Source organism: Panthera onca, chromosome E1 (genome assembly GCF_046562875.1).
Source record: "Panthera onca isolate mPanOnc1 chromosome E1, mPanOnc1 haplotype 2, whole genome shotgun sequence".
NCBI lineage: Eukaryota > Metazoa > Chordata > Mammalia > Carnivora > Felidae > Panthera > Panthera onca.
In genome coordinates this window covers 23,088,096-23,108,129 of record NC_138352.1, presented here as the reverse complement: position 1 = coordinate 23,108,129, position 20,034 = coordinate 23,088,096, and the positions used below count along the sequence as shown (strand labels likewise).

Genomic DNA, 20,034 nt, shown 5'->3' with positions numbered 1-20,034 from the left:
AGCATGGCTTATCCGATCCACTGGGTGCAGCCAACTTCTTCGATGTTTTCTCAGCTATATCCCTGATTTTCTACCGTGTATCTCACTTCTGCTCTACGGAGAGATACAGCGAATATGGTGTGGAGCCTGTGGGAGGGGGGCTGAGGCCAAGAATCCAGGGTCTGCTCTGTGTGAAGCGTGTTGGTTGGAAAGAGCAAGTATCTCTTGTCGGCTGTGATGCTTGCGTATCGGTGCTGGTAATATCTTAAAAAGGTCTCCGTGACAGTGCACAGTCTTACAAAGCACAGCGGCCTCCTGACCAAGTCTAGTCCTTCTGCTAGAAATACCCAAAGGAAACCATAATTAACGCTCAGGCCAGAGTCTCAGAGTAGGGACACTGTGAGTTTGTTTTCCAAAGGCAGCAAAGGGAGAAAACATAAACATACAAATGGTACAACGTGGGCACATGAAACACGGGCTGACCAGCAAGCTTCGTCAAGATCCAAAATAAAACTCTGACCTCCGAGGGATAAGCACACGTGAGGAATGCGCGAACAAAGTTTTCTTCCCCGTATCCTCGGCTTCACAGAAAACACTGGGGATTCTTTCCTCCCCCTCTAGATTTTGGGTTCCGATGACTGACGTGAACCGCAAAATGCAGAATTTAGCACGTGGATCTCTTAAAGCACAATGCAGATCAAGGAATGTAAAAACGATTTTCATGGCCCTTTGATGCTTTTCTACGAGAGACTGTATCACTAATGGGGGAGCAGTTCTGTCTTTTCCAATCCGTATTCTTTGTCAAGATGAGCGTGTTCATGGTAAGCAAGTGGCTGTGAGTCACTGAGCTGGAGCTGTTAGTCATTCACAGGGAGGCAACGTAGAGTCTGGTTGATTAATCGGGAACTCGTAGTGACAAAGGCCAAGTATTTCACAGCAAACTGGGGCTTCAAAGGCTTTGGTACAGGACTCTGTGTCACTGCTTTTCAAGAGACACACAACTGCACATATATGTATAGATATATACATATCCCTGTATATATGCACACACATATGCGCACAGACATATGCATCTGTATATAACTATACACATATGCATACCTACCCTGCCCCCCCATAAGCTCTGGAAGCTTTCAGAGTACTAGTCACCAAAAACACTCTGTGTTCACACATGTTTACAAGGTAACAATGGAATGACTTCTAAATCTTTGGTTTCTCCAAGAGAGAACTTCTAAAATCACAACATTTTTGGTTATTTTCTCCGTAAGTGCACAGTGAATTTTTTTTTTTTTACAAAAGAAGAAAACAGTGCCTTAGTGATTTAAATTAAAACAACAACAACAACAACAACAACAACAACAACAACCAAACCAGCAATAGCTACGTTCTACAGCATGCAACACTAGAAAACGGTGAGCTGGGAGCCACAGTGAGCTTTAGAGCGACTGCCTTGCCACTTGAGCTGAAAACAACTCCCAGCAAAAGCACAAGATAATGAGGAACGCACATGAGAAAAATTGTCTTTCTTTCTTCCCTCGTTTTCCATGTGCGACTCTGTTTCCTTTCACCACCAAGACCTGAAATCCTCTCTCTCCTGGTAAATATCGTTCACATCTATTTTTACAATGTAATAATTTCCAATTTCCCCTGAACCACCCAAATTGATGACTGCAGTAAATCAAATGACTGAAGAATGAGCTTTGGGACGGAGGACCCCAAGGTTATCCTTCCCTGCTCACTGCAAGGACATTCTTTCGGCTTTTTGAAGCAAATTATGCATATGGAGAATGAGTTCTCCAGGAGAGCCTGGAGTTTTAGCTTTTTAAAATATGGCTTATTAGGGGTATGGCACCTTGTTAGATCTGGAGTCCTCTCCTCTCCAAGTTGGGGCAGAAAAAGAAGGAGTTTCAAAAGGGGAGCAAGAAAAGATTGGTATCTTGAAAGAAAAGTGCAGTGGGGAAGATAAGACAGGTGGGCCCCCTTCCACCCTCCAAGAAAAGTTGGACCTCCATAATTAGTCATCCGGCTATAGTAATCCATGGTGTTTATTCTCATGACACGTGAAACAGTGTTCTCTATAGCTTGTCTGAATGATCCCGCCATGGCTTCCCGAAGCTAGAGATGTTCTTCCCATGTGATCATGGGATCATCTCCAGTCTTTGAAACTAAAGGGGGGTTGTGTTGGGGAATGTTCCATATGGCAGGGGGTTTTGGTTTTTGTTTGCTTTCAGGTTCTTGGCTGTTTTGTGGTGCTTATCATCACAGAGACAGCAGGAGTGATTGGGCTACTGGTTGAGAAAGAGGGAAATTCTGGGTGGACCAAACATAGGTTCATTGTTATCAGTGGCCACATGGAATCCTGGGTCCAGAATTGGAACCACCCCAGTGGGGCAGCTTTGTGGCCAAGAGACACCGAGTTGATTCCACTTCCTTGGGAATGGGTTGGCTCTGTCCCTCTATTCTATCTCCAGCACCCAACTGAAGTCGGGCCTGACTTCTATTTGGAAAGACAGGGAAGGGGGTGCTGAAACACAGCCTCCACCACCGAGTGAATCTTCCAGAAACTTTGATGGTTATGCTATACTCCCTGTACTCCAAAAGAGCTACATTTCCTTTCCACAGTATAAATTCACGAGAAAAGCATACGAAGCGTGATCACGCCCAAACAATGCCTGAGAAAAATTATGGGCTACAAAAACACTGGTGTTTGAAAAGGCAGTGAAAGAATTTTAGGGTTTTTTTTTTTTTTTTTTTTTTTTGGCATTCTTGATCTCAGAAATCACATATCTGAGTGCACAGCTGAAATCATGAACAGTTACTGCACGTTGGTAAATATTACATTTTACATAGATCTAAAGACTCCTATTTGCTCTCATTGACTGTCACAGAAGTCTCCATCGTGTCTTTTCAATTTTCTCCTTCTCCCCTCCTCCTCCTCCTCCTTCTCCTCGCCTACCTCTTCCTCCTTTTGGATGATAGGAGCATTTTTGGTTGTGTGATTTCCCCCATGGCATCCCCATGGGTCTGCCTAAGCACCTCTTCAACAGACATTATCTACCACTGCTGTAAATGAAGGTCCATGGGGGAATTCAAATTGAGATCCGTGACGTCCAAGAAATCAATGTTAAAGATGCTGGGGCCGCTGGGGCCCAGGGAGCTGAAGCTTGGTGTAGAACTGGGTGGAGTAAGGTCCAGCCACTCCATGGTTTCCCAAGGAGATTCGGTGAAGCTTAGCCGCAGCCCACTGCTGTCTGCAGAGGAAGGTGAAAACTGAGTCTGCATCGGGGAGAGGGGGCCCGGCAAGATCTCGTGCGCGCTGAAGAGGTCTTCTGCTGCCTTCCCGGAGAATCCATCCATTATCCCGTCAAAAGGAGGCTCTTCGTGCCCGATTTTTAGAAGGGCCACATCGCTCACCTTCCCCAAGGGGCTCTGGGAATTTAATAAGACTTCAAGGTGCTCATCACTGTCGGTACCATAGTGATCGAAGGAGAGTTGGCCTCCTGAAGATGAGGGTTTGGAGAGGGCAGCGTTAGGGCTTCGGGAAGACCCGGCTATCTTGGGGACTTTTTGAAGACATGAATGATCCTCCCTAGCATCAGCTGGCATTTCTGTTGGCAAAACACAATGGGGATTGTTACACTACTACCAATGGAGATGTTACACAGCGGGGATCTTTATTTTTATTAAAAAATTTTTTTTTCAATGTTTGTTTACTTTTTTTTTTTTTAATGCTTTATTTTTGAGAGACAGAACGTGAGTCGGGGAGGAGCAGAGAGAGAGGGAGACACAGAATCCAAAGCAGGCTCCATCCAGGCTCTGAGCTGTCAGCACAGAGCCGGACACAGGGCTTGAACCCACGAACTGTGAGATCATGACCCGAGCTGAAGTCAGACGCTCAACTGACTGAGCCACCCAGGTGCCCCAACGTTTGTTTACTCTTAAGAGACAGAGCATGAGCAGGGGAGGGGCAGAGAGAGAGAGGGAGACACAGACTCCAAAGTAGGCTCCAGGCTCCGAGCTGTCAGCACAAAGCCTGACAAGGGGCTCAAACCCATGAACCGTGAGATCATGACCTGAGCCGAAGTTGGATGCTTAATTGACTGTGCCACCCAGGTGCCCTGACAGTGTGTGTTTTAGATTTGGAGGTACAAAGTCAAGAGTGGGGTCGAGGGCCATCTCTAGCTTTTTGACCTGTTTTGACCCGTTGGCCCCAAGATAAATATTAAGGAAGGAACAGGTCCTGGTGATTAAGATAATTAACTTATTTTAGGTCACATAGAAGGACTCCATCTTGGTTTTAAGAGCTGGATAGACTTAAAGTACTTTTTATTTTTATTTTATTTTTTAGAGAGAACGTGCAACGGGGTGGGGGCACAGAGGGAGAGAGAGAATCTCAAACAGGCTCCATGATCAACTTGGAAGCCTGACACAGGGCTCGATCCCACGATCATGACCTGAGCCAAAATCAAGAGTTGGATGCTCAACCGACTGAGCCACCCAGGTGCCCCTAAAGTACCTTTAAAAAAATTATTTTTTAATGTTTATTCATCCTTGAGAGAGAGAGAGGCAAGCACGAGTGGGGGAGGGGCAGAGAGACAGGGAGACACAGAATCCGAAGCAGGCTCCACGAACCATAAGATCATGACCTAAACCGAAGTCGGATGCTTAACCGACTGAGCCACCCAGGCGCCCCATATATGCTCAATCCCCTTGCCCCATATTCCCTTGGCAAAACTCCACACCTGAATGAATCTTGGTTGCAAGAGAAAAATGACACAACAGAGCTGGCTGGTCTCATTTTAGATTCAAGGTGACCAGCCTACAGCTGGCACTCAATACAGCGTAACAATCCCACTGTGTTTCTCTAGGAAACTCCATTCATTTGTGATTGATTCATGATTGTTCTTCTGTGCTTCAGTCTCCCGTGCTCCCCTCCTGCACCCTCACCTTTGTTGACTGGGCCATACACTTCATTAAAAATATAAGGGTGGGGGCACCTGGGTGGTTCAATCAATTAAACGTCTGACTCTGGCTCATGGTCTCATGGTTTGTGGGTTCGAGCCCCATGTCAGGCTCTGTGATGACAGTGCAGAGCCTGCTTGATATTCTCTCTTTCCTGCTCTCTCTGCTCTCCCCCAAAATAAATAAATAAAAGAAATATGGGGGGGGGGTGTCTGATAGTCCCTCTTATCTTTCCATCACAAAAGTTATAAAGATACAGACTCCTGTGACCATCTCTTCCTTCTTACTCTTACTACACACAATGGAGAAACTGCCTGTTCACTCTCCTGTTTTCCATCTCCCTTACCAGACTGCGAGCTCCATAAAGGTAGTCTTTGTCTCGTGCAGCATTGAGCCAGTAAATGCCTGCCTACTCCTTCTCAGAAACTTTATTATTTTTTTATGGTTATTTTGAGAGAGAGAGAGAGAGCATGCATGCATGCATGTGAGAAGGGGAGGGGCAGAGAGAGAAGGAGAAACAGAATTCCAAGAATCCTAAGAATCCACGCTGAGCCTGGAGTCCGAAGAGGGGCTCAATCTCACGACCAACCATGAAGTCATGACCTGAACCGAAATCAAGAGTCGGACGCCTAACCGAGTGAGCCACCCAGGCGCCCCCATTTTTAAAAGCTAATAAATGAATCACTGCAAAGGAGCCCAAAAGAACACGTTGATCATTTTTTTTTTTTTGGTGTTGTTGCAAGCGTGCATGATGTCTGCACCTGAACAGACCATCCAGTGGGAGATCGCTGATTGAATTTCATTTCGAGGACGTGGCACAAAACTTGCATTATCTGCTCTCTTGTTATAGGGAGACTGGGATTAGAAGAGCCAAGAGAAATGGAGTCACAAGGCAAAACACTTAGGGAAGTAGGGTAAATAGGGTCAAATGATTGGTGAGCAAGTTCTTCGGGCAGGGGGACAAATCATCCATTGTGCCTTCTTTCCTCCACTCCAGCATGGACGGAGAGCTCCCACGCAGTGATATTCTACCCATCCATGGCTTTTGGTGAGCATCCGACCTTGGTCCTGAGGGTCCACTGTCTAGAGCACATGCAGGTACCGAGCGTTCCAATGGGCAAGACGGGCAGTCTTACCTCCACTTTCAATGAGGACATCCAGGAGATCATCTATCTGCTGACTCCGAGTCACTTGCTGTTGCAAATTAAGCAGAAGAGAACGGAGAGGTTAGACGGTTGGCTCCCTCTTCTGTGGGAAACCATTAGGAACAGGACTACAGGTTTTTGAACTAGGTTTGGTTAGGGTATTTTTTTCCCCCTCAAATTGTGATAAAAATACACACAACACAAAATTTACCATCTTCATCCTTTTTTCAAGCAGACAGTCCAGTGACATTGCCTACCTTACAGACACATTATTTATTTATTTCCTTTATTTATTTTTGAGAGAGAGACAGAGCATGAGTGGTGGAGGGGCAGAGAGAGAGAGAGAGAGAGAGAGAGAGAATCCGAAACAGGCTCCAGGCTCCGAGCTGTCAGCACAGAGCATGACGCGGGGCTTGAACTCACAACCTGCGAGATCACGACCTGAGCCGAAGTCAGACGCTTAACCAACCAAGCCACCCAGGTGCCTCTACAGTCACGTTATTGTGCCACCTTCATCCCCATCCATCTCTAGGACTTTTCATCTTCCCAAACTGAAACTGTCCCCATTCAGCACGAACTCCCCATTCTCCTCCCCATAGCCCCTGACAACTTCAGTTCTGCATCCTGTTCCTAGGAATCTCACAACTCTAGATCCCTCTTATAAGTGGATTCACACAGTATATTTCCTTTGGTTACTGGTTTACTTTGCTGAGCATAATGTCCTCTGGGCTCATCCATGTTGCAATACCTGTCAGAATCCCTTTCCTTGTTAGGCCTGACTAGCATTAATTGTGTGTGTTCACTGCATTTTGGATAACCATTCATCTGTCAGCAGACTAACGGGATGCTTCCACCATTTGTGAATGAAGCAGCCATGAGCAAGACGGTAACCGACTGTGCGACTGAAGCTCAAGGTTAATTTCAGACAGGAAAAGGACTGAATGAAACAATTTACTACAACAAGAGAAGGGGACAAGAAGGCAGAGTGCTCCCAGCAGCATCCCTCAGAGCATGTCCGGTCCTCTGAGGGGCCTCCATTCCAGGAGCGAGGCATCTTAATCCACAGATAGTATACCCGTTTTTGGCCACTCTGAAGTGACTTGGATTTGCTCCCTGTTTGGGTGCTGTGGTTGTGGCCCAAGAACGTGGCTCATACTTTCCTAGGGCATCATCACAATAGCTTGTGGAACCCATTGACACATGTAGTGTCCACACCCCTTCCCTATGGTTCATCTGAATGATTCGGTAGAGTCTTGTTGATGGAAGTCCACTTTGCTTGACCATTTTCTTTTCTCTGGAAGCCATAAAGGATCAGTTGGTGCTGACAGATACCAGGGGTAGGAAATGGGGGGAAGAGAGACACGTACGTATCCCACTCCCCTGAGAGCCCACTCTGAAATAAACAGAGGCATCAGTAATCAACACGGATGGGAGCCCTGCTCAAAGAATGAATCGTTTGCCAGTCCAGGAGGCATGAGGTGTCCACAGGGTCTGACAGGTAATGTAAAAGAGCCCAATATAGAACAAGAAAGAAGGGATAAAATGCAGGAACCATGCTGTGGTTCAAAGACGCAGCGGATACTTTGTTTCAGGCGACTGTCCTCTGGCAGAAACGTGGCTCCACCATTGTTAGATCCTCTCACTTTTCCGAAGTGAGAAAGCCCACTTTTTGCATAAAATCTCCTGACATTTAAAAATACTCTTGCAGCCAAGTGAGACTCAACTACAAGCCGATTTGGCTCTGTGGGACACCAGCATGCGGCAGCTGACGTAGACCGTCCTTCCTAGGTTGGGCACATACAAAGGGCCATCTGATACTTCATCCGGGCTCAAACCATTTGAAATGTGAGATCATTTAGTGCTTTTCTCTCTCTCTCTGTCTCTTTCTCTTTTGGTTTTTACTTTTTATTTGGAAAATTTCCCAACATAAATGATGGTAGAGTATACAACAGTCATCAATACTTTGCCAAGATCATTGGATTTTGAAACTAAGAAGAAACTCACAAAGTATCAGGCTGGCAACTGCTCTCAAATATTTGAGTAGCTATCCTGTTCCTAGAAAATGTAGTCGGTGATACACTATAGAGAACCCTTAGAAAGTAGATAGGGACCCTATTTCACATAAGGGAAGTTGAGAACTTGTCCAACCTTAGTGGCAGTGACAGATGGCTGTTGGCAGTACCAAGTCCAGGCACCTGGCGTTGGTACTAAGCCCAGTCCAGCCTCTTCTCCGTCAGCCTTCTATATACAGTCAAACCTTGGTTTGCGAGCACCATTTGTTCTGGAAACATGCTTGTCATCCAAAGCACTTGTAATATCAAAGCGAATTTCCCCACAAGAAATGATGGAAACTCAGACGATTTGTCCCACAACCCAAAAATATTCATGTAAAAATGGTTACAATACTGTAATATAATACAAAATAATAAAGAGAATATAAAATATAAAGGAAAATAAACAAATTCACCTGCACTTACTTTCAAAACCCTCGTGGCTGGTGTGAGGTAGACGAGAGAGAGGAGGGTTACTGCGTAGGACGACTTTCACTATCACTAACGGAAGTTGACCACAGTACAGTATTAATAAACTCTTGTCTTATACTGTATTTAGTGTAATTGGCCATAAGGCAGCAGAGGAAAGGGTCTCTATCTGCAGGCAGCCTGACCTAGAATGGAGCACAGCATTCCTAGGCTCGCTCTTGGATGGAAAAGCAAAGGACTGTCCATAGGTGCCTCGAAGTGACAAAAAATATACTAATGCCAGTTGTGGGCACCTTCCAACGTTCTGGAAAATCACTTTCTGCCAAACACTGTGAACTGAGACAAAGCATCCGAGCATGGGAGATGATCACCCACAATCCTGCAGAGAGAGAGACAGAGACAGAGACAGGGAGGGAGAGAGGGAGAGAGAGAGAGAGAGAGAGAGAGAGACAGAGAGAGACAGAGAGAGACAGAGAGAGACAGAGAGAGAGAGAGAGAAGAACCATTGGCTCAGTTGTGATCATGTGACGTTCAGGGTCACATACTACTCGTATTGCAAGACATGGCTCGTTTATCAAGTTAAAATTTATTAGCCATGTTTGCTCGTCTTGTGGGACACTCGCACAGCAAGTTACTTGCAATCCAAGGTTTTACTGTACATGCACTACCTTTCTACAAGTAGCATCTAGAAACTCTGCCCATCCTGGTAGGGGGGCACCAATGCACTCAATGTCGGCACCTAAGACTGCCCGAAGTTGAATAATGAGAAACAACGCCCATTTAGGCAATCTGTTTCTCTACAGAGAACAAAACTTGTAGTTACCTGCTTTACTGCATCTTCGTACGATGGAGGCTGTGTTATCTCTGGAACTGCTGATGTTGGCTTGGAAAAAGGAGGGGAAGGAATTGAAAACTTTGGCCCTGTCTTGTCAGAAGAGTGCAGACCAGCCATCTGTGGGAGTAAGATGCAGAAAAAGATAAGTCAACTCAAGGGTCAGAGATGGGACTGCTTTGTGCTTTCAACAATAGCCAAATTAAGGAAAGAGCCTAAATGTCCATCAACTGACGAACGGATAAAGAAGATGTGGTTTCTATATACAATGGAATATTACTCGGTGATGAGAAAGAATGAAATCCTGCCATTTGCAGCAACATGGATGGAACTGGAGGGTATTAGGCTGAGTGAAATAAGTCAGTCAGAGGAAGATACTGTGTGTTTTCACTCATGTGTGGAACTTGAGAAACTTAGCAGAAGACCATGGGGGAAGGGAAGGAGGGAAAAATAGTTACAGCGAGAGAGGGAGGCAAACCATAAGAGACTCTTAAATACAGAGAACAAACTGAGGGTTGATGGCAGGGGGAGGCAGGGGAGAGGGGAGAATGGGTGATGGGCATTGAGGAGGGCACTTGTTGGGATGAGCACTGGCTGTCGTATGTAAGCGATGAATCACGGGAATCTACCCCCCAAATCAAAAGCACACTGTCTACACTGTCTGTTAGCCAACTTGACAATAAATTCTATTACGATAATAATAATATGAAAAAAATACAGCTTTTAAACTTCCGAAAAAAAGAAGAAATGGGACTGCTTCTGTTTTATAAACTCCGAGCTAAATTTTGGGAAAGAATTGATTTGAGTGGAAAAAAAGAGCCAAGGCTTAGAAAACAACCCCAGTGTATTAATAGTACATATCATCGTGGACATATTTCTGGAGACATGACACGATGGGAACCTTGCAGATTCTTCTTTTCCATTTTTTTAAATGTTTATCCATTTTTGGGAGACAGAAAGACAGAGTGTAAGTAGGGAAGGGGCAGAGAGAGAAGGAGACACAGAATCCGAAGCAGGCTCCGGGCTCTGAGCTGTCAGAACAGAGCCCAATGTGGGGCTCAAACCCACAAACTGTGAGATCATGACCTGAGCCTTGATCTTAGTTGGAGGCTTAACTGAGTCACCCAGGAGCCCAACAGATTCTTTTCCCCCTCTAGAGTGAACCACCTTTGGTTAGGAGCAAAGGAAATAAAGTAAGAGTCCAGTCCAACAGGAAGAAGTCACCCAGGAATTCCCAGAGTACTTTACCCCCTCAGGACATTTCATTCCTAACTGGTGCATTTGCAGAGAGGTGGAGACATTGTTGGGGTAGCTCTTCAGGGACCAGCCTTGTGTATTGTGAGCTCCATGTTCTATGCAGTGCCTGGGCCATTTCAGGGTCTCTGTCTCCAAAGGACGCCCTGTCCATACTTGTGGCAGGTAGCACTTCTGTATGGTGGCCATCTTGTTGGCCTCCTTATTACCTCTTCCTTAGTCCTTGGGACTTCCCATATCCTGGCTCTCTCACATGCCTGATTTCCACCTGCTGGTATGTACCACCTCTGCCTTTTTCCACCGAGAGACTGCACTGTGATTCGAATTCTCTGCATCTTTCTAGACCTTTCCACAGATCCACATACCTTCCTCTTTCTCAAGCACTGTTTTCCCGCATGCCTCTCTGCCAATCTTCAACTCCATGGAAACTGATTTGTCTGCCATGCATGTTGTTTCACAAACATACCATGCTCATTTTAGTCCTCATGATTTCTAGAATGACCCCAGGAAATGGCTCCCTGGAACACCCTAATTTATATCTGTACATCCATTTCACTCTCTTCCAAGTGGATTTGTTTTTATCGAAATGTCGTTTATGTCTGCCTTTTGTGAAATTTTTATTTTATTATAATTTGTTTTTAATTTTTAAATGTTTATTTTTGAGAGGAGGGGGGAGGGGCAGAGAGAGGGAGACACAGAATTGGAAGCAAGCTCCAGGCTCCGAGCTGTCAGCACAGAGCCTGACACGGGGCTCCAACTCACTGACGGTGAGATCATGACCTGAGCCGAAGTCGGACATTTAACCAACTGAGCCACCCAGGAGCTCCTCTATTATTTTTTTTTAATGTTTTATTTAGTTTTGAGAGAGGGGAAAGCATGTGGCAGGGAGGGGCAGAGAGAGAGGGGGACAGAGGATCTGAAGCAGGCTCCATGCTGACAGCAGAGAGCCCAATATGGGGCTTGAACTGACAAACTGTGAGATCATGACCTGAGCCGAAGTTGGAGGCTTAACCAATGGAGTCAACCAGGCACCCCCACCCCAATTTTTTTTTAGATATTTAAATTTGTTTTTAATTGAGAGAGAGAGAGAGAGAGAGAGAGAGAGAGAGAGAGAGAGAGAACGCACAAGTAGGGAGAAGGGAAAAGAGAGAGAGAGAATCCCAGGCCCCATGCCCAGTGTGGAGCCCGACCTTACAGAGCCTGGGTTCTATCTCACAGTCGTGAGACCATGACCTGAGCGGAAATGAAGAGTTAGATGCTTAACTCACTGAGCCACCCCATTTATTTCTGCCTTTGAGCCTCATCATTTGGAGGACGAGGCCACAGAAGAGGGAAGAGGCAAAGTTTAGACCTTTGTCCAGGTGCCTACCTTTTGCTGGACACCTGGGCTTTTGGGACAAGGATTGCCCCCAGTGCCATGATTGCTATCTGCTTGGGTTCCAGAGAAAGGGGGGTGGAGGCTGGAAGGCTGGGGAGAGAAGCTTGGAGGATGGCCCTCATGTGCCCCTGAGTTCTGAAAGGAAGAAGCAATGAGTTCATTGGTCACCAGCAGCATACTGGACAACATTTGCTGAGACTCCTGGTCCCTGCCCTGGTGTTTTAGCTTTTCAAACCTCCCTTAATCCCACGATCAATGTCTCAATTCTGGCTTTGTGCCCATCACCTCCTGCTCAAAAACTTTCCATGCCTCCCCTGCATCCACCGTGTAGGGTCTCCACCCGAAACCAGGTCAGGTACTATTTCTTTCAAAAGCCTGTATTCCAGTAACTGCCACGGACTTCCCTCTGTGTGCCCTGTGCATGGTACCTCCCTACCTTTTCCTACATGGAATGTTCTTTTCCCAACTTTCCTTTTTTGTTTAAAAAATTTTTTTAAAGTATTCATTCTCAAAAATGATTTTTTGAGAAAGAGAGAGACAGAGCGTGAGTGGCAGAGAAAGAGAGAGACACAGAATCCAAAGCAAGCTTCAGGCTCTGAGCTGTCAGCACAGAGCGCAATGCAGGGCTCGAACCCACAGACTGTGAGATCGTGACCTGAGCCAAAGTTGGACGCTTAACCGACTGAGCCACCCAGGCGCCCCCAACTTTCCTTTTTTAAGTCTATACTTCTCATTGAGTCCAACCCCTTTGCAAAAACCTTCCTGGACCTTTCTAGCCCTTCGTGACCAACCCACTTCCCCCTGCCTTCCCCAGTGCTTTGTGCAGCATTTAACTGCCATAAGCCCAGATCAGGCATGTTATTCTATATTGTTCTTTATCTTTTTATCATGTAATATCGTGTAACTGTTCATATCCTCAAAGAGTGCTTTGTAAACTGTGGCAAAGAAAGGAAAAGGAATTAGAGCGCATGAGGTCATGGTGAAAATTAACGAGATTACTCAGACGCATGCTTGTTAACACTGGTCACCAATGTGAGTCTTCTTCCTATTTCCTTTCTCACCGATTTCAGAACTTTTGATGATGTAAGTTTCTTTCTCAGGTAGACTTCGGTAGACTTCCCCAATAATTAGTTAGCTTCACGGACAAGGAAAGTCTCTGATGATCACCTTGGTCTAGTCTTTGAACTATTTCCTCCCGTAAGCTGTCTCTACAACTGTGTCTCATTCTGCTTTGGCCACACGGGCCTTCCTTCCGATTCTTGAACATTCCACGCATTCCCCCACCTCACGGCCCTTAGGCTTGCTGTTTTTCCTTTGCCTGTAACACCTTCACCCCAAATATTCACAAGGCTTTCTCCCTTACCTCCTTCAAAGATTTGCTCGAATGGTCCTGGACCTTTGACTTAAAGTTGCAAATCTGCAAATGTCCCACCATCCCAGCCTCCTTTTTCTCCACCTGATGTATCCTCTTCTACTATGTTGTATAGTTTACCTGTTTATTTTATTTACTGTCTGTCTTCCCACGAGAGCAGGGATTTTTGTTTGGCTAGTTCAGACCAGAGACAGACCAGAACAGGGGCTGCAACATGCTAGGTGGTCAGTAACTATTTGCCCTATGCAGGCCAATACATGCAACGAATAGTAAGGTCTGGTAGCTCCCCCCCTTTGGCTCTCTCGATGAATTGATTTGGCCCCCGCTAAGGCTCTATGCCAAGGAATCCTGACAACGGGGGTTGTGGCAATCTGGCCCACCACCTGCGTTTGTGAATAAAGTTTTATTGGAACACAGCCACGTGCACTCACTTGCAGATGTCTGAGTTCACGCAACAAGGGTCCCGTTGAGACCAACATGGCCCAGAGAAGCCAAAACACTCGTTATCTAGCCCTCCAGAAGGCAATTTTGCCAACCTCCATTTCAGAGAAGGGAGTCCGGTCCACCCTGAAGGCTTGGGGACGGCGGCAGAGTCCAGAAGTTGCTTTTGGTCAACCCTTCCCACCGAAACTTGCAAAGTCAGCTTTTTAGCCTTGCCAAGCCACACCCCACTTCCAGAAAGCTGGGTGCACGGGGCCCAGGCGTTCTTACCTGTGCCGCGCATGCCTGGCTGCCCACAGGTGAGGAGACCCTGTGACCCTCTCCTTGCGTGCCCCCCGACGAAGAGGGAAGGAAGTAATGGCTGTTGGGGGACGGGGGCAAGCTGATGTGCTGGGGGCTTTGGACGGCCCCCAGCGGGGAGTGCTGAGGGGAGCACTGGGGGCTGAGAAACGTGGAGGGGAGGGCGTCGGGGCGGCCCGGGGCCTCGGAGGCGCAGGGAGCAGGGCCCGGTCTCTTCCCAGGTCTCGGCTGGGGCGCAAATGGACAGCTGGGGACGGCGTCCTCCTGCTTGACGGGCACGGCCAGGAAGGGGGGCGGCCTCTCGGGCCCGAGGCCCCTCTTCTGCTTCTGCAGCTGCATTCGCAACTGCTCTACGTGCCGCTGCTCCTGCTGTAGCTTCCAGGTGAGCTCGTTGATCACCTTCTGCTTCTCCACCAGCATCTTGTCCTTCTCCGAGTCCGGCGCGTCCAGCTCGGGGGCCGGGGGCCCCGCGCCCAGGCCGCCCAGTGGGCTCTCCTCGGCGCACGCGGGGGCCGGGGACGGGTGCAGGCAGAGGGACGGGGACGCGTCGTTGAAGGTGTCCGGCAGGGACCCCGCGGCCGACAGGTCGGAGGAGGCGGGCGAGATTGGGGGGCTTGAGCTGGTGCTGCCGAAGTGGTACAAGCCGTTGGGTAAGGCGCTGGCGGGCGGGGAGGGCTGGTAGCCGGGCAGCGCGCTGCTGGGCGTCACGGGGAAGGTGACCGTCGTGATGTCACCGAAGCTGGGCACAGGGGTCCCCGAACAGTCCTGGAAGGGCCGCAGCCGGTCCATGAGCGCCGTCTTGGTCCCAGACACCGGCAGGCCCCGGAGGCGAAGCTGCTGTCTCAACTCGGACACCTGCAGGGAGACCAGGGCGTGGTGAGTGAGCTGTTGAGGGACAGTGACTTATTTATTTTTAATTTCTTTTTACATTAGGTTTTGTTTTGAAAACATTTTTTAACGTTTTATTTATTTTCAAGAGAGACAGAGACAGAATGCGAGCGGGGGAGGCGGAGAGAGAGGGAGACACGGAATCCGAAGCAGGCTGCAGGCTCTGAGCCATCAGCACAGAGCCCGATGCAGGGCTGGAACTCACGAACTGTGAGATCGTGAGCTGAGCCGAAGTCGGAGGCTTAACCTTCGGAGCCACCCAGGCTCCCCTTATTACATTAGCTTTAAATTAGCATCCCAGAATGCTCGAAATGCAGAGCTCACATGAACCATAGGGGTCACCTACTCTATTAGCCTCCAAGCCCCAGCCTGGTCCTTGTCCCCATTTTGTAGATGAGAAAACTGATCTCTGCCTGGGTTTGGCCATCAGCCGGCAACCCATCATCCCAAAGCAGGTGGAGACTCCTGGTCTTCCGCTCCTAGGTGAGTGCACTCTCCCTACCAGGCTCTCTCTGTCCCTAGTGCTCCAACCCGAGCACGTGCCCGAACCACTGGTCCTCAGACTACAGCACAGACACCCCGGCCCCAGCCTTGAGTTTCTGCTTCAGTGGCGCTGGGGTGGGGGTGAAGGGCTGAGAATGTGTATTTTTTTAATTAATTACTTTTTACTTTTATATTTTTAAGTTATTTATTTTGAGGTGGGGGAGGGGCAGAGAGAGAAGGAAAGAGAGACAGAATCCCAAGCAGGCTCCCAACTGCCAGCACTGAGTCCAATGGGGGCTCGAACTCACCAGTTGTGAGATCATGAGTCAAGTCAAGAGTCTGATGCTTAACCAACTAACCCACCCTCAGGCACCCCTGCATTTTCTTTTTTTTAACTAGGCTCCACTCCCAGTGAGGGACCCATTTCGGGGCTGGGACTCATGACCCTGAGATCAAGACCTGAGCTGAGATCAAGAGTCAGAAGCCTAACTGGCTGAGCCACACGGGTGCCCCGAGAATGTGCATTTAAAAATTTTTTTTTAAACATTTATTTATTATTGAGAGACAGAGCGTGAACAGGGGAGGGGCAGAGAGAGAGAGGGAGACACAGAATCGGAAGCAGGCTCTAGGCTCCGAGCTGTCAGCACAGAGCCAGACGTGGGGCTCAAACTCACAAACTGCGAGATCATGACCTGAGCTGAAGTTGGACACTTAACCAGCTGAGCCACCCAGGCACCCCGAGAATGTGCATTTTTAACGGGTTCCCAGGGGATGCTGATATCACTGGTCCTGGGACCAGTTTTTGAGATCCATGGTTCTACATGAACACTTTTGTCCTAATTTTAGTAACTGGCTGGATATACTGAGACAGAGAGTATGTACGGAGAAAAGAACATAGATTCAAATCCTGACCTTGCCTCTTACCAGCTCAGTGATCACTCCGTGCCTTGGTTCCCTTTCTATAAAATGGAGAGAATCATACCTTATGTGGTTTTGTGAGGCTTAAAGTGGCTGAAAATTTGTAAAATGCTTGGAATAGTGTCTCGCAAATGGTAACTGTGGTGTAAGCGTTTGCTATTATTATTATGTGGACTCACATCTAATTATTTCATCCTTGCATTTTTTATAATGTTCATAAATTATAAACTACAGATACTTAAAAATACAGGAACTAAATTAATGACAGTGCCTACAAATGATGGAATGTCTAAATCCCTTAAGACTGATGCTATATGTATTTGTTGATATACAATAATGAATAATTGTTTATGGTATATTATTAAGTGAAAAATAGTGCGAATTGCTGGATGAGAGAGAGAGACAGACAGACAGACAGACAGAGTGTGAGTGGGCTAGGGGCAGAAAGAGAGGGAGACACAGAATCCGAAGCAGGCTCCAGGCTCTGAGCTGTCAGCACAGAGCCCGACGCAGGGCTTGAACCCACAAACGGTGTGATCATGACCTGAGCTGAAGTTGGACGCTTAACCAACTGAGCCACCGAGGTGCCTTTGTGTGTGTGTGCATGTGTGTGTTTAAACTATGCTCGCAGATGAAAATATATGGCTAACGATAGCCCAAAATGTTAACAATGGTTCTCCTTATCTCTAGCCCCTAAATATTTCACATAAGATATTACTTTTGTAATTAAAACAGGAAACATTAAATATCTAAATGTTAATGCCATAAAACAGCTAGAAGACTATATAGGGAAGGGAAATACTCTTCTGATATTTTGTAGGGAAAGATCTTTTGAGCCTGAAAGCCAAGAAAGTGATCATAAAAATACTGACAGCAAAAATCAAAAACTCCAGGGCGCCTGGGTGGCTCGGTCAGTTGAGCGCCCCACTCTTGATTTCAGCTCAGGTCATGAACCCAGGGTTGTGGGATCGAGCTCCGTGTTGGGCTCTGTGTTGAGTGTGAAGCCTGCTTAAGATTCTTTCTCTCTCTCTCTCTCTCTCTCTCTCTCTCTCTCTCTCTGCCCCTCTCCTCTGCTCATGCTTTCAAATTAAAACAAACAAACAAAAACTCCTATAAGTCAAAAACACCAAAAAGAAAATGCAAACGCAGATAGCAATCTCAGACAAAAAAAATTGCAGGGCAAATAATAAAATGTCAGTAAAGCTCAATGCACCAAATGTGCTTAATAACGCCCCCCAAATAAACCAACACCCCAAAATGGGTCATGGACATACTCCAATGCTTCACAAACAAAAGATACATTTAAAAAAAAATTAATGTTTATTTATTTTTGACGGAGAGACAGAGAAAGAAAGAGAGAGAAAACATGAGTGGGGGAGGGGCAGAGAGAGAGGGAGACACAGAATCCGAAGCAGGCTCCAGGCTCCGAGCTGTCAGCACAGAGCCCGATGCAGGGCTCGAACTCATGAACCGCAAGATCATGACCTGAGCCGAAATCAGGAGTCTGATGCTTAACTGACTGAGCCACCCAGGCACCCCTCAAATAAAAATGTTTTTAAAGAAAGCTCTTAAAACACCTTGCTATTCCAAATGTGGTCCTTGGACCAGCAGCACCAACAGCATCTGGGAACATGCTAGAAATGCAGAGGCTCAGATCCCCTCCCCATAACCTACTGAATCAGGACCTATATTTTATCCAGAGCCCCAGGTGACTCAGTGTGCACGTCGATGTTTGATAAATGCTGCCTTAGCGCACTGCTTCTGGCAGTAGATTGGTACACACATTCGGGATGGTTTAGTGTTGGTCTGGCTGTATTTCACGGACGTGAGACACGCAAAAAACTTCCATGCTGTTCTGCCATCTTGGCTCCTCCTCCAATTTTCTGGCACATTCAGTACAGACATCTCACAATATGAATTCTTTGGCAAGAACTTTAATATTGATATGTTGTGGGTTTTTTTTTTTTTTAATGTTTATTCACCTTTGAGACAGAGAGACACAGAGAGAGAGGGAGACACAGAATGTGAAGCAGGCTCCAGGCTCAGCTGCCTGCACAAGAGCCCGATGTGGGGCTCGAACTCACAGACCACGAGATCAGGACCTGAGCTGAAGTGGGACGCTCAACTGACTGAGCCACCCAGCCGCCCCAAGAAATATTCATATGTTTTGGTTCACGAATTCCACTCCCAGGTATTTAGCCTGGGGAGATAATCAGATAAATTAATAAATGTATGTGCAAATTACATTTTTAACAGAAAAAATTTGGAAGCAAGTTAAATGCCCAACAGAGGAATATTAACTAGGTGGTAGAATGATGTGCTGCTATTAAAAATAAAAATGAGGGGCGCCTGGGTGGCTCAAGTCGGTTGAGCGTCCGACTTCAGCTCAGGTCATGATCTCGCGGTTCGTGGGTTCGAGCCCTGCGTCGAGCTCTGTGCTGGCAGCTCAGAGCCTGGAGCCTGCTTCGGATTCTGTGTCTCCCTCTCTCTCTGTTCCTCCCCCGCTCGCACTCTGTCTCTCTGCCTCTCGAAAGTAAATAAAGATTAAAAAAATTAAATCAAAATTAAAATGTTAGTTGAATATTGAAAGTTATGAAAAAGGTTCATGGTAAGTTACACAAAAAAGCATGCCAGAAATTCATGCTTTTACAGAATTACTTGACAACAATAACTTTGCAAACAAATAATGTGCATCTGCATTTGAAGTCTATAAGGAAATATGATCTGCAAGGCTGTGAATCAATGATCTTTTTGGGAGGGGAGAGAGAGGGCACAAGGGAGTGAGGGGGAAAGAGACAGGGAGGAGGAAGAGGGAGGGAGGGAGGAAGGGACAGGGAGAGAGAGAAAAGCAGAGCTCACTGGAAGCAGAGCTTGAGCTCACCCAAAGTGGGGCTCAAACTCACGAACTATGAGATCATGACCTGAGCCAAAGCCACCCAGGCGCCCCTCAATTATCTTTTAAAATGCTCTTTACTTTTCCATACATTGTCACGCTTCAATAGTAAATATATTACCACCTTACAATCATTTAAAAGTTATTTTAAAAGGATCACCACAACTCACACTACCACAGGCAAAAAATATACCTTCTCCTCTTCCTCTTTCTGGTATTGTTTTTATCATTTTCTTTTAGATTTGCTGGTTTGAAAAAGTGCGAAATGGCAACCCATTATTGTTTTAACTTTGAGTTCCTTAAAATTAATGAGTTCTACATTTATTTTTAGGCTCTGTTCTGGCACTGAATATTTTAAACTACATCATTAAATAATGCAGCTCATATTCTGAAATAACATGAATACTTGTTGGGTTCAGTTTACTTTAGGTTTCAGAATATTAGTCTGGGTGGGCTTGGTTGGGACAAAGGTTTGTATACACCTCTTTCCTACATTCACAGGTCTTTTATTCCCTGATAACTCTTTCAACCATGTAGTATGAAAAATTTCGAACATCCACAAAAGTTGATAAAATTTTAAATTATAATGAGCCGCATGTACCCATCAACCAGCTTCAACAATGATCAATTCATGTTCAGTCTGGGTTCAGTTAATCCCCAAACCATTTCCACATTTCCTGAATTATGTTGAAGCAAATCAAATAATTTA

The 20,034-nt window shown here is 46.5% G+C and overlaps 1 protein-coding gene across 5 annotated transcripts in view; it reads right to left on the bottom strand.

Annotated features, from left to right (window-relative positions):
- Positions 1 to 2,006: 2,006 nt before the first annotated feature.
- Positions 2,007 to 20,034, bottom strand: part of MYOCD (myocardin) — a 118,438-nt gene continuing 100,410 nt past the window's right edge. For all 5 annotated transcript variants that reach the window (XM_060647240.3, XM_060647241.3, XM_060647243.3 and 2 more), the window contains 5 exons: positions 14,114 to 14,998; positions 12,022 to 12,165; positions 9,390 to 9,518; positions 6,078 to 6,135; positions 2,007 to 3,587 (listed from right to left, as the gene is read on the bottom strand). In XM_060647240.3, coding sequence (XP_060503223.1) covers positions 3,034 to 3,587; positions 6,078 to 6,135; positions 9,390 to 9,518; positions 12,022 to 12,165; positions 14,114 to 14,998 — 1,770 coding nt within the window. In that variant the 3' untranslated portion in view covers positions 2,007 to 3,033. The remainder of the gene's footprint in view (positions 3,588 to 6,077; positions 6,136 to 9,389; positions 9,519 to 12,021; positions 12,166 to 14,113; positions 14,999 to 20,034) is intronic.